Source organism: Coregonus clupeaformis, chromosome 21 (assembly GCF_020615455.1).
Source record: "Coregonus clupeaformis isolate EN_2021a chromosome 21, ASM2061545v1, whole genome shotgun sequence".
Lineage (NCBI taxonomy): Eukaryota > Metazoa > Chordata > Actinopteri > Salmoniformes > Salmonidae > Coregonus > Coregonus clupeaformis.
Window position 1 is genome coordinate 40,791,307 of NC_059212.1, and position 12,928 is coordinate 40,804,234.

General features: G+C 43.1%; 2 protein-coding genes across 2 annotated transcripts; both read right to left on the reverse strand.

Moving 5' to 3' along the window:
* Nucleotides 1-510: 510 nt before the first annotated feature.
* LOC121535632 (cerebellin-1) lies at nucleotides 511-4,326 on the reverse strand. Its single transcript, XM_041842872.2, has 4 exons — nucleotides 4,112-4,326; nucleotides 1,690-2,573; nucleotides 1,371-1,490; nucleotides 511-1,270 (listed from the first exon to the last, which is right to left on the reverse strand). Exons 2-4 carry the CDS (start codon nucleotides 1,978-1,980, stop codon nucleotides 1,073-1,075), a joined length of 609 nt encoding a protein of 202 aa, XP_041698806.1. The 5' UTR covers nucleotides 1,981-2,573; nucleotides 4,112-4,326; the 3' UTR covers nucleotides 511-1,072.
* A 697-nt stretch (nucleotides 4,327-5,023) lies between these two features.
* Nucleotides 5,024-10,386, reverse strand: LOC121534718 (E3 ubiquitin/ISG15 ligase TRIM25). The gene is made up of 8 exons (XM_041841304.1): nucleotides 10,304-10,386; nucleotides 8,281-8,821; nucleotides 8,102-8,197; nucleotides 7,722-7,955; nucleotides 6,866-6,888; nucleotides 6,639-6,784; nucleotides 6,226-6,497; nucleotides 5,024-5,983 (listed from the first exon to the last, which is right to left on the reverse strand). Exons 2-8 carry the CDS (start codon nucleotides 8,776-8,778, stop codon nucleotides 5,714-5,716), a joined length of 1,539 nt encoding a protein of 512 aa, XP_041697238.1. The 5' UTR covers nucleotides 8,779-8,821; nucleotides 10,304-10,386; the 3' UTR covers nucleotides 5,024-5,713.
* Nucleotides 10,387-12,928: the final 2,542 nt, after the last annotated feature.

Sequence of the window (12,928 nt, forward strand, 5' to 3'; positions counted from 1 at the left end):
TAGGCATTACCATCTCACGGAAATATGCATTATAATAATGAACCGGAATAATAAAAATAGGTCTTCAGCAGCCTATGCTTGCTGAACCCCTAATAATAATAATAAACGCAAACAAATACAATAGGGTTTCACCAGCTTGGCTGCTGAACCCCTAACTAGGGAAGCGTGACTGACTAGTTGTGACAGCACACCACACTTGAGCCACAGGAGTCCGGCGAAGACATGCTTGTGTGCTCGCCAAAGCCTCCATCTGTTTGTGCGCAACTGTTAGCCCTATGAGGACTATCCGTTATTCACTATGCTTATGCTCTCCCGACTTGCCAATGCCCTGCCACCGTGCCAACTCTGGTGGCGAGAGCTATATTTACAAACAGCTGTCAGGATTCTGGTTCAATGAAGAACACAAGGGAAGAGTGAATATTGATACTCTGTAGCCAAATGTAACATGCAATGTAACATGCATGAATTTTTTTTTATAATAATCTTATTCACATTGTACCTCTAAAGAGCTAATGTATATATTCATTTTAATATGACTTGTTTAAATCTTCATAAGAGGTATGCACACTGCAAAACACATACAGGCAAATGGGAAATATAATCCATCACAGGACAAACAGGTTAAACAAAGCAGGAAACCATGGGGGCTGGCCAGATTAACAGGTAATCCAAATGTCAATCAAATGTTGCATTAAGGTCTTGCCATGTTTTAAGGGGCTACAGGATTTACTTTTCTTGTTACTTGAAAATGAAAAAGATACAAATTGATTGCACATTGCCATTTTTGTACCAAACTGCACATCATCAACTCTGGTGTCTGAACAAAAATATTATCTCGATCCTCCATCCTACAGGACAAGTTACACACAGACTGGACACGGAATGAGACAATTCAAATACCCGTAGCTATCAATGTTCATTATGTCTTTCGGTTTCCCTCCATCCCTCATCTATAATTGTCTCTCTCAGACATGAAATCATATCTCTTTCTCAGTCGCACCCTTTTCCACCCAATCCCTATTTCTCTCCGTATTTTCCCTCTGTCCTCCTCTCCCTCCTGCTGACTGTCTCCCTATAGGGGAAAAACCAAGAAGCCGGAGAAGGTGGAATACTTCCAGCCGCCCATCAGGTTTCCCCTCTCCAGTTTGAGGTAGGTCTTGTCTCCTCTCTCCATGATCACCAGGCCTGCGTTGGTGGCTGCCTCCCGCGTCACATCCTGGTCCCCAGCGAAGGCTGAGATCATTGGCCACCCATTCACCATCAGACTAACCTGGAGAAGAACCTCAGAGTCTCAATGCCAAATAACTAACCGTATGTGAGACGTGTGGATGCTACATACGATGTATTTGTGGTGTGTATGTGTTTCTCACCTGGATAGTCTGTCTGTTATAGGCCTTCACTACATGGAAGTTGAAGCTGTAGACTCCCCTCCTGGGGGCTAGGAAGACACTGCTCTCCTGGTCAAAGTGATTGCCCACATTCACCAGGATCTAAGGTATGAAGAGAATGAATACAGGAGAATAAGAGAGATGGGGAGTGGTGGTAAGGTATAAAAATCAAGAATTCATCAATGATCAATCAGAGAAATCAATCAACAGCCAAAGGGAATTACTTAATCAGAAAGCATGAGTCAACTTCACCTGTTGATGTACTACTTTATATGGTCAATGTTTCTTTGCGTTTGTTCACCTGGTCGAAGTAGATGATCATGGTGCGGTTGCTCATGTCTGTGGGCTCATGGTTGGTCTGGCGGGTGGCAGAGAAGGCCACCCGGCCGGTGCCTGAGCGTACTGACATGCCAAGGGCATTTCCCGCTGGCTCAGAGTTGGGAGTGGAGTCACAGATCACCAAACACTTCCCTTCCAGGACGATAGGCTCTGTGTCATTCTGGGCCTGGGACCGTAGAGGCCCCCATAGGAGCAGCAGCCCTAGCAGCACTGTGGGCTCGAAGTTGGATGGACGAACCACCCTGGGATACATGCTTTTAATTGGCTATGTTTTGAATGTAAATATGTGATTGATTCTGTTATGGAGGAATGTTACTTAGAGACATAGATACACATGCTCAGGCAAAATAGGTGTAAGACTTTTAAATCACTCGATATTCTGTCCTTTGCTTACTCTGGCCCTAAATGTTGTTGATGTTGTGTCTGATTTTCAGCAGGATCGTTAGGGTCCTCAATTGGTTGAACTTGGTCGAACACCCTGGTCTAAGACAGCATTCTCTTATCCCACCTCCTAGCGTAGACCCTATGTAGGAATTCTCCCAGTAATAAAGATATAGGTGAGTCAACAGGTATGACTGACAACCAGGAGGTTTTTGGGGTTATTAGTGTTCAGCAGCAGGAGCCAAGTTAAGAACACATACCCTCTATCTGTCTGTCCTTCTCTCCCTTGATCACCCTCAATGCTATCGGTCTGTCCTTCTCTCCCTCGATCTCTCTCACTCTGTTCTCACGGATGTCTCTCCTGTGGATTCTGTGCTTGTTTGGAACTGTGGCAGTAGAGGGCAGGATGGCAAGGACAAATAGACGTTTGGGTGTGTTCCAATCTACTTCATCATTGTACAAGACCTGAGAGAGAGAATGAGGGAGGGAGGGAGGGAGGGAGGGAGGGATAAATGGAGAAAGGTAAAGATAGGGCACCTGTGAGGAATCTTGACATTGGCTACCAGAGAAGCTGATGAAGAGGAGAATATTGTTAGTGAGGGGATGAGGTAGCGTTCTGTACCGGTGTCAGGGGAGGATGTACAATCCAGCAGGGAGTGAGAAAGAAAGACGGAGTGGGGGAGCAACTCCACTGAGAGACCATCTGTCTTTCACATGCGCTCTCTCCCTCCTGACGTTCCACAACATGCCCCCCTCCTCCCCTCACCCACCATGTTCTCACTTAGTGTCTCTGTCCTTCTCTTTTATTTACTCACTTAATTCCTTAAATATATGGTTACTGTATATCACACAGAGAAGATGGCACTTCATCCTCTATTGATAATATAAATACAGGTAAATGCCAAAATATAGGAAACACTTGAGTAAATGAGGGATACAAAGTATATTGAAAGCAGGTGCTTCCACACAGGTGTGGAATTAACATCCCATCATGCTTAGGGTCATGTATAAAAATGCTGGGCAGGCCCAGTTGCCCATTATTTTGTCTACCATGGCTAGAAGAAGAGATCTCAAGTGACTTTGAAAGAGGGGTGATTGTTGGGGCACTTTTGGCAGGAGCTTTAGTGACGAAGACTGCTTAACTTGCTGATGTTTCACGATATGCCTTGGCCGTCTCAGTCACCAGATCTTATGGGAGATTCTTATGGGAGATTCTGGTGCGGCCCCTGAGACAGCTTTTTCCATCACCATCAACAAAACACCAAATTATGGAATTTCTTGTGGAATAATGGTATCGCATCCCTCCAACACTTGTAGAATCTATGTCAGGGCGCATTGAAGCTGTTCTAGCAGCGCGTGGTGGCCCGACGCCCTATTAAGAAACTAAATTGGTGTTTCCTTTATTTTGGCAGTTACCTATAGAACAACATTTTAGACTTTAACATGTGTTTATAATGTGATTTTCTCTTTCCTTCTAAAATAATCTCTACAATCTCGTCAATTCAAGTGTAAAAAGACACTGACTCATCTCTGATGATCACACTCTATGACATTAGTGATTACCCTGTCATAAACAACCTTCTAAAACTATGACATTAGTGATTACCCTGTCATAAACAACCTTCTAAAACTATGACATTAATGATTACCCTGTCATAAACAACCTTCTAAAACTATGACATTAGTGATTACCCTGTCATAAACAACCTTCTAAAACTACGCCATTAGTGATTACCCTGTTATAAACAACCCTTTAAAACCACCATACACTCGCTTTTCAAACACCCATGCACTCCCTCACACGGACCCAACATGGTTTGTTTTATAGAGTTGGTCCCCAATATTTAATAAACAGTCAGAAGATGAACTGTCTTCCTGAATGATCTGAGATTTTAACACAAGCAATGTAGGGATTTGCAAAACTAGGCATTTATTCACTGAGTACTGTAATACAATCCTGGAGTCTAGGTTTAAGTGAATAAAAAAAGAGTTGAGGATATCACCTGTTTCAGTTTGAAAGGTGTCCTCCTTGCTTTCCATATCAGTTGAAGTCAGTCATTGGTCCTTAGAGATGAAGTGATAGCAACACATTCCTCGTAACCTCTCTCTTCTCTGTTCTCACTTTCTACAGTATCAGACACCTCTCTTTGAAACAGGCATCTTAATGGCTATGCCAGAGGACCCACTGCGTTCTCTCTCTCTCTCTCTCTCTCTCTCTCTCGCTCGCTCGCTCTCTCTCTCTCTCTCTCTCGCTCGCTCGCTCGCTCCCTCTCTCTCTCTCTCGCTCTCACTCATTTTTTCTCTAACAATGAAAAGTGGCAGTGAAAGTATTGCATCTGTAATGTTTTAATGTCGAAGGTCATTTTGTGACATCGTTCAGTCTGACACGATCTATGACATTGATTTATAGACTATAAATCTACCTTGAGAATCTTCAAGTGAATCCCTTTCAATATAATGGCCTGTGTACACTGAGTGTACAAAACATTAGGAACACCTGCTCTTTCTATGACATAGACTGACCAGGTGAATCTAAGTGAAGGCTATGATCCCTTATTGCTGTCACTTCAATCAGTGTAGATGAAGGGGAGGAGACAGGATAAAGAAGGATTTTTAAGCCTTGAGACAATTGAGACATGGATTGTGTATGTGTGCCATTCAAAGGGTGAATGGGCAATACACAATATTTAAGTGCCTTTGAACAGGGTATGGTAGTAGGTGCCAGGCGCACCGGTTTGTGTGTCAAGAACTGCAGCGCTGCTGGGTTTTTCACACTCAACAGTTTCCCGTGTGTATCAAAAATGGTCCACCACCCAAAGGACATCCAGCCAACTTGACACAACTGTGGGAAGCATTGGAGTCAACATGGGCCAGCATCCCTGTGGAAGGCTTTCGACACCTTGTAGAGTCCATGCCCGATGAATTGAGGGCAAAAGGGGGTGCAATTCAATATTAGGAAGGTGTTCCTGATGTTTTGTACACTCAGTGTAATTTAACTTTTGTGAAAGCTTCTAATGCCTGATGATTTTGTCATCTATATTACAATATGGTTCAGTCCACATACCTTCCACCTTTTCTTAACTTACCTACATCATTTATGGTATTTAGCTTGGTACATAGAACCTATATTGATTATTGTATGCATAAAAAATAGTCTAAACAAACTCATAAAAGGGAATGGGACCCCATAGCTATGTTACATCACAATAATCTAGAACTATCCACTGATTGTGTACTTTTCTAATTCTTTCAGAATATTGTCCTGTAGTTTGGATGTATTTGATCAAAAAACCCTCTCCCTTGGGTCCAAGTCACTTGGGTCTTTCAAATTCCCCTAAACTGTTACAAAAGTAGGACATACACATCCATTCCTTACCGATTCAAAGTCATTGTTCACAGTATTTCAAGTCCTGAGCTCTGTAAGAATGTAGTCTTACAATTCTTCATGCTCACACAAGCTCTATTGTTCATAGTCCAATCCCTTATGAGATCCCGGGCGATGTTCCAGAAGGAAACCTCCCACAAAGTCTCCATCCTTGTGCCCCACCCCGAAGGTGTCCCAGCTATAGAAATATAATGTTCATTATCTGGTCCCTGATGATCCCTCACACCCTCACTATGGAGATTCTGCTGTGGAGCTCGGCCTTGTAGAGGCCAAAGCCTAGGCAAACAGGCTGGTTGAAGGAGGTGCTGAAGGTGTGCAGGTGGGTCAGGGTGTTGGAAGGCCCCACCTCGGAGAAGGTGATGGTGCCTGCGCCATAATCCAGGGCCACGCCCACACGGTTGCCTGACATCCGGCTGGAAAGGCGGGTCTTCCTGTGGTTGTGCCAGGCGGCCAGCTTCCTGTCGTGCTGCTGCGTCAGGCTCCAAGACATCTGCAAGTCAAAACCTCATCCATCATCTAGCAGTCAATAGAGCAACCAACCAATCTCCCTTGTGATGTCAGTTTAAATAGACCAATTTAAGTCAGTCATCGATCAGTTTACAAAGAAATACCAAAAGGCTAGGCTAACACCATCAATAAATCAACTAATATCTAATACTACTCTTATTACCACAACTGTTACTATTATTAAAGACCATATGTAGAAGAGGAAGAAGAGTGATGATAATGTACCTTGTTATTTCCAAAGGCAGTGCCCTCCTTCCCCTTCCGCCCGATGCTCCGGTAGGACACCGCAATGTCCCAGAAGCCCTCTGCCTCCAGCTCCCAGTAATGGGTTCCTGAGGAGAAGGTCTGGACGGTCAGGACTTGAGCCCAGTGGTCGAAGCGGTCAGGGTGAGTGGCACATGGAAGGCGCTGTTTGACCCGCATGGCTGACCGCAGGCCGTCCGAAATGCTCAGGAGAGGATGGGCAGAGTTAGTGTCCAGAGTCAATGGACTTGTTACTATGGAAACAGAGAAACAGACATATGAAGCACAGACTGAGACATGAAGCACAGAGAGGGAAACAAGTATATGAATGAATAAACAGCCTGAATTCCTCCCATCTCAAATATAAGGGTTGAAGATTTGGCCTGTGCACTCACAGAGCTCTCTCTTGAGTTCGGTGAGACAGCGCAGTGTCTCGGTGATGAACTCTCGGTACTTGCTCTCGATATCCTCCACAATGTACTTCCTGTCCAGGCTGAGGGAGTCAGGAGTGAACAGGGGACAATTCAGGTCCGCAAGCAGCCTGTTAAGCAGAGCACAGCAGGTAGCAGGTTAGACAAAATACACACAATATCATACTAATGAATGACTATTCTTTATTTACCTTGAGTCATCAGATTGAAATGCCTGTGGACAGAACAAAAGAAAAGTAGTCAAGGAATGTTATAAGACTTAAAATCCACTGCTATTCACTGTTATAAGACAATAACACAAAACTGTTAAAGGGATAGTTTGGGATTTTGACAATGAAGACCTTTATCTCTCCAGAGTCTCCGGGGTTAGTAGATAAAGGGACTCATTGTCAAAATCCCAAACTATCCCTTTAATAAAGTTAATCAAATCTACTATCTCAAGAAAATAGACATTAATTGACGGCTAACGAATTAAAGCAGAAAGCCTTTAATGCCATCGTACAAATCCTGCACAAATGGCACTGTGAATCTCCCCCAGATGGACAGGGAGGTAAACAGATTAGTTGAAATCCTCCGTTATGTAGTGTACAACAGATGCTGTCTCGTAAATAAATACAGTAGGTGGTTAAAACATTGCAGTACAGTACAAAGGTGAATGTTCAGATTCAGAATGATTACCTGTGACGTACTGTATGTCATCCGATGGTTTGAGATGATGGCTTTGATCTTTTTGGTTTGTTTGACGTTACTCAAAGGTTGTGTCTAACGCCCAGAGATTAACTACCTGAAATGGTTACTGTGAGGTTGGATATGTATTGCCATATTACAAAACGGAGGTACCAACTCTGGCGTGGTCACTAATGATCCCATGGAACTTGTCCCAAAAGTAGGGGTGTTGACTCCACTAGCCTGGCTGAATTACCAAACTGGCTCCTCTTACTACCATGGTCCCCTTATCATCCCCAAATTCCAATTGGCTCCTTCAAACCCTCTCCCCTCTCTAGTCATCTTGGTACCTGGTAAAAGGGTTAATAATAAACATCTCACCCAGATGAGCAGGAAGGGGTCTGTCTCCTCCAGCAGGGAGCCCAGGTAGTGGTGGATGTCCTGGGTCTGGCTCAGGTCCTCTCTCACCCTGCTGCAGATGTTCTGGAGGCGCTCCATGGCCTGCTGCCTCTCCCTCCTGGTGCTCTCCCTCAGGGCCAGCACCAGCCTCTCCACCTGCAGCTGCAGGGCTACACCCATACGCTCCACCTGGGAGTCATCTGCCAAAGACAAGTCCTGCAGGGGGACAACAACCACCACCACAGACTCTAAGGTCATAAGAAGACTCAACGTCAGGGCAGAATAGAAGGCCGGATAGACTAACATAAGCATGAACAGTAAATTGATGGACTGCTATAAGCATACAGTGTGTGGTTACTTACTGTCATAGTGCGGTCAGTGTTCTGGTGCTCTTGGAGGATCTGTTCACCTTTATTCAGCTTTTCATCTGCTTTCTGGAGAAGGCTCTGGAGGATGACCTGTGGAAACACACACACGGATTTAGAACTGTTATAGCCACACTATAACACAAGCAGTAAGGAACTACAGGTCGTTAACTGACCTTCAGGTCCTCCTCCACCTTCCTCAGTCCTTTAACCCGGTGCTGTGCATGGCCACCCTCCAACAGACAGTCTGCACACACGTACACCCGCTCGTCTGCACAGTAGTAGCGGAACATCTCCTCATGGGCTGGACACCTGCGGTGGGACAGGTCTCCCAGAGGTTCCACTAGCAGGTGTGTCTTGAAGGCGGGCCGCTCCAGGTGGGGCTTCAGGTGCTCTGCACACAGAGACACCTCACAGCGCAGACAGGTCTTCACCGCCACGGCATTCCCAGACTGGTCCCCGTCCCCCACAGGGGGGCAGCAGTCACACGCCACCACCCCCTGTTCCTCCTGGCACTGTGCGCAGGTGAAGCGACCCCTGACCCCCGCCTCCCCGTGGCCCCAGGCATCTCGCACACATGCTGGGCAGAAGCTGTGGCCGCAAGGCAGGGGCTGGGCCTGGCTGAAGACATCGCGGCACACCGAACAGGTCAACTCCTCCTCCAGGGACGCCATGACAACCGTTTTGTCAACAGGAACACAAAAAGGGAAAAGGCACCTTTGCACACAAAAACATCACAATAATGTCAAAACTTGTGTCAAGTTGTCAAAATAATGAGCAGTTGAGATCATCTTAATTCCCAACATCTTATTTTCAAGCCACAGTTCTTAGAAGCCACATGATGACCGTTGTAAGCTGTGAGTCCTGGGGTCAGGTAGGTTTACAGTACACTCTTAGAAAAAAAGGTGCTATCTAGAACCTTAATTAAAGTGTTATTTGGCTGTCCCCATACTCAAGCATTTATAATACAAAATAACCAAAGAAACAAACAAAACCCAGAACAAAACACAAAAGGGTTCAACCTGGAACCAAAAAGGGTTCTCCTATGGGGACAGCCAAAGAACCCCTTTGGAACCCATTTTTCTAAGAGTGTTCACTCATAGTTCACGCCAAAGTCACTTATGTAAAAACTAATACTAGGAATTAGGTATTAAGAACAGGGCCTGTTCAGTCCATGTAAAGTCCTCTACAACGGCCCAACTGCTCTCTTTATCTGCCTACTAATCAACCATTAAGTCTGTTTATAAGGTCTTCGGCAATTGTCCTCTTATTAGAACACCTCAAGATCTTCCCATTGTCTTTGGTGGCAGACAGGACTGTTTATTCTGTAGCGAACTAGTATAACCCGCATCACTGAGTTTATTCTCGTCCTATGGAGTTGTAACACTGACCTGAAGCTCATCCCAATCCCTGTCTGTTGCAATGGAGGGATCAAGGGATCATCCTCCCTGCCCGCCTGTTTGCCTAATAAATCAGACTGAGATACCAATTCTTCGTATAGAGTCTGAAACAAACCACTGCAAAAACATGGAAAGTTTCCTTACAAGCCAGAATGTTGAATACAATTACATTTGAACTTACTCTACTGGTTGTCTGTGCGGTTGGTCCTTCAGTGGGTCATTTTTTTGGACAAAATATCCACAGGAAAGTATTATTTACCCGACTTTTTAGAGTGCTGGTTCTGGCATTGAAATGTATATCGTCTGGCACATGCTTAAAACCATGTAAACACCTGCAAGACTTTGGTTAGTATGCATGCATGTACTTTCGTCTTGTGCACGTGCCTTAGGTCATGAGCAAACACATCTTCATTGCCACACACAGAGACCCGCATTTTGAAGTAGGTTTAATAATACTTCCTGTGGATATTTTGTATTAAATATCGACCCACTGTCTCTCCGAGTCAGGGAGGAGTTTCACCCAACGCAATGGATAATCGGCAGAGTAAGTTCAAATATAATTGTATTCAACATTCGTGACAGACAAGGGACGTTGAAGTTTTTTCCTACGTATATGTGTGTGGCTATCTACACACAATGGAAGGCATCGCTCTAATCGGAACTACCGGCCTGCCTGCCTGCCTATATGATCCTCCTATCCGGTTTACAACTGTCCTATACACATTCTGATGAAACTCTCTTCTTTCTTTCTTTCTTCTGATTGTTCAAACGTCCACTATAAAGTATAGATTCCCCCTACCTGTTTGTGTCCCAGGGCTGTCAGAGTGTGGCCATCGTTGGGTGCTGTCCTGTCATTGTGTGTAGAAGCCGGCTAATCCCAATGTCTGTTTAAGCAGAGGGACTGACCTCAGAGAGCACATGACCTACTCAGCGCGCAAGGGTGCATCTCAAGACTCTATGGAGGCTTCCTCTCCTCATCTAATTTCCTTCATCTGCAGCGCTATGAGGTAAGTGGAGGAGTGAAAGCAACTCTCCAGTAGTAGGCAATCACTATATTCCCACTGGGCACAACACGTCAGTAAACGTGGAGAATTGGGTGTTATTTGGTAGATACATTGATCAAGCCTATTTTCACCCACTCAAAAAGACAGCCAAAAGTTTGTTGAATTCCCAATGTGTTATCATTATGCTTTCAACCATCTAAAAGCACAACCAAATTCCAATGGAAAATCAATGTCAGATAAAAAAAAAAGAAAAAGTAACCAAAATGTGTTATCACTGCACTTTCAACCATTTAAAAGCACAAAAAAGTTCAAATGGGAATGTATTGTATTGTTGTGCTTTTAAATGGTTGAAAGTGCAGTGATAACACATTTAGGTGACATTTCTTTTTATCTGGCATAGATTTTCCATTGGAATTTGGTTATATCACAACCTAATGTTTTATCACTATGCTTCATCTAATAGCACAACCAAATACCTGATTTGCAATTGAGATTACATTAAAGTACATGGTGCAAGTGATCAAAGACGTTTTGAGATTCTGTGCAGATTATTATAGCAATTGTGAAGATTTCCAGACCTGCGACCCTGAACATGCCCACATTCTATGATTACATAAGAAGACATGTATTGTTACATTAAGCTCAAAATGTGGCAATGGATGTGTTACTAATTTTTAGAAAGAAGAATTCAGGACAAGACATTTCTGAGATCTGGGATGTGAAAACTTTTATGCTCAATATCTCAGAACTATGCTTTGCACAGATTGAACCTCATAGTCCCAAGGTCACGATAAAATGTGTTAATAGGCTATTTACAGTATTGCAAAAGTGATATTGAATTGTGTTTGGTTGTCAACCAAATATCAACATTTGAAGGAGATGTTTCTGCTGCTTGGATAGCTCCATCTGTGCCGCTGAGTCTGGCTTTATTTCCAGTTTGTTTACAAAATAATAATGTATATGTTGGATTCATGTCTCAATTTCAACCAAAAATCTAAGTTAAAGAATAGGACTAAATAAAATCAAACTTTAAATGCACTTTAAATATAGTTTGATTTGATTTAATCCTATTCATTAACTTAGATTTTGGGTTGAAATGGAGACGTGAATCCAACATATTTATTATTAACTTGTAGATTCCATTTGAAATCAACCAAAGCCTGAAACCCTAAGCCTATATGTATAGTCTATTTTTAGTTGAATACTGGGCTGAATTTTAACAATAGCTGTTGATGACTTCCCAAATGCTATATAAGCTTAAATAGCATCATTGATGATACAATATATGATTGATAAAGTATGATTACATTTCATTTGCTCTGTTGAACCTACCCTTTGGAATTGCTTTGATAGCAACAGTGAATCTACATTATTAATAATAATAATAATAATATGCCATTTAGCAGACGCTTTTATCCAAAGCGACTTACAGTCATGTGCGCATACATTTTTACGTATGGGTGGTCCCGGGGATCGAACCCACTACCCTGGCGTTACAAGCGCCATGCTCTACCAATTGAGCTACAGAGATTTCTCAACAATCATTATCACGATAGCGCATTGGTTATAGTCAGTGACAAATATCACAGCTAAGCTGGGCTGGGCTTGGTTAAAACCCTGGATGGGAAGGGATCGCTGTAGATAGATCAACTCTCCAGTAGGAGGTGCTGCCCAGACTATTGTTTTTTTCTTATAGTGGATATTACGTTGAAGATCCAACATTGTTTCAAAGGTACAAATTCAACATATTTTATACAAGGTTTGTCTATGTTGAAAATTGGTTACCATGATGACATAATCCTGTGGTTGAAATTCTACCCTCAAAATCCAATGTATTTTCCATGTAGATTCCTTGTCAAAATATGTTGAAAAATTATGTTGAAACAATGTTGATTTAACCAGTTTGTGCTCTACAACTACAGATGTAGGATCTTAATTTGAGCCAGTTTGCTACAGCAGGAAAACAATCCTGCAGCAACAGGAAATGAGAATTATTATGTGGATTATAATTTATGGACATTTTTGTAGGGGTTGATACGTTTTTGGTCATGGAAAATCAAGTCTGAAATTTAAAAGACGAAATTACAAACTTCAGAAGCCTTTTTAAACTTCCAATACACTACAAATGTTACATTTCCCTGCTGTGTTTCAAAGCTCACTATTCAGCCTTTGTGGCCACAATGTGACATGGTTGACAACAGTAGGGGTGAGCATGCAGTCTTTATAAACACTTTGTTATTTGCATATGCTCATCGTCTATGTTTTTATGGCACCTGCTTTATGGCATCATTATATATGTTATCATTTTGTCAGGCTAACCAGAGTCAATTGGTGTCATTGTTTTACAGTACGCACAAAATGGATATAAACAAATACGTCTAACCTGATAGCCTATTATTGACTGAGTGAGATTGGTAGGA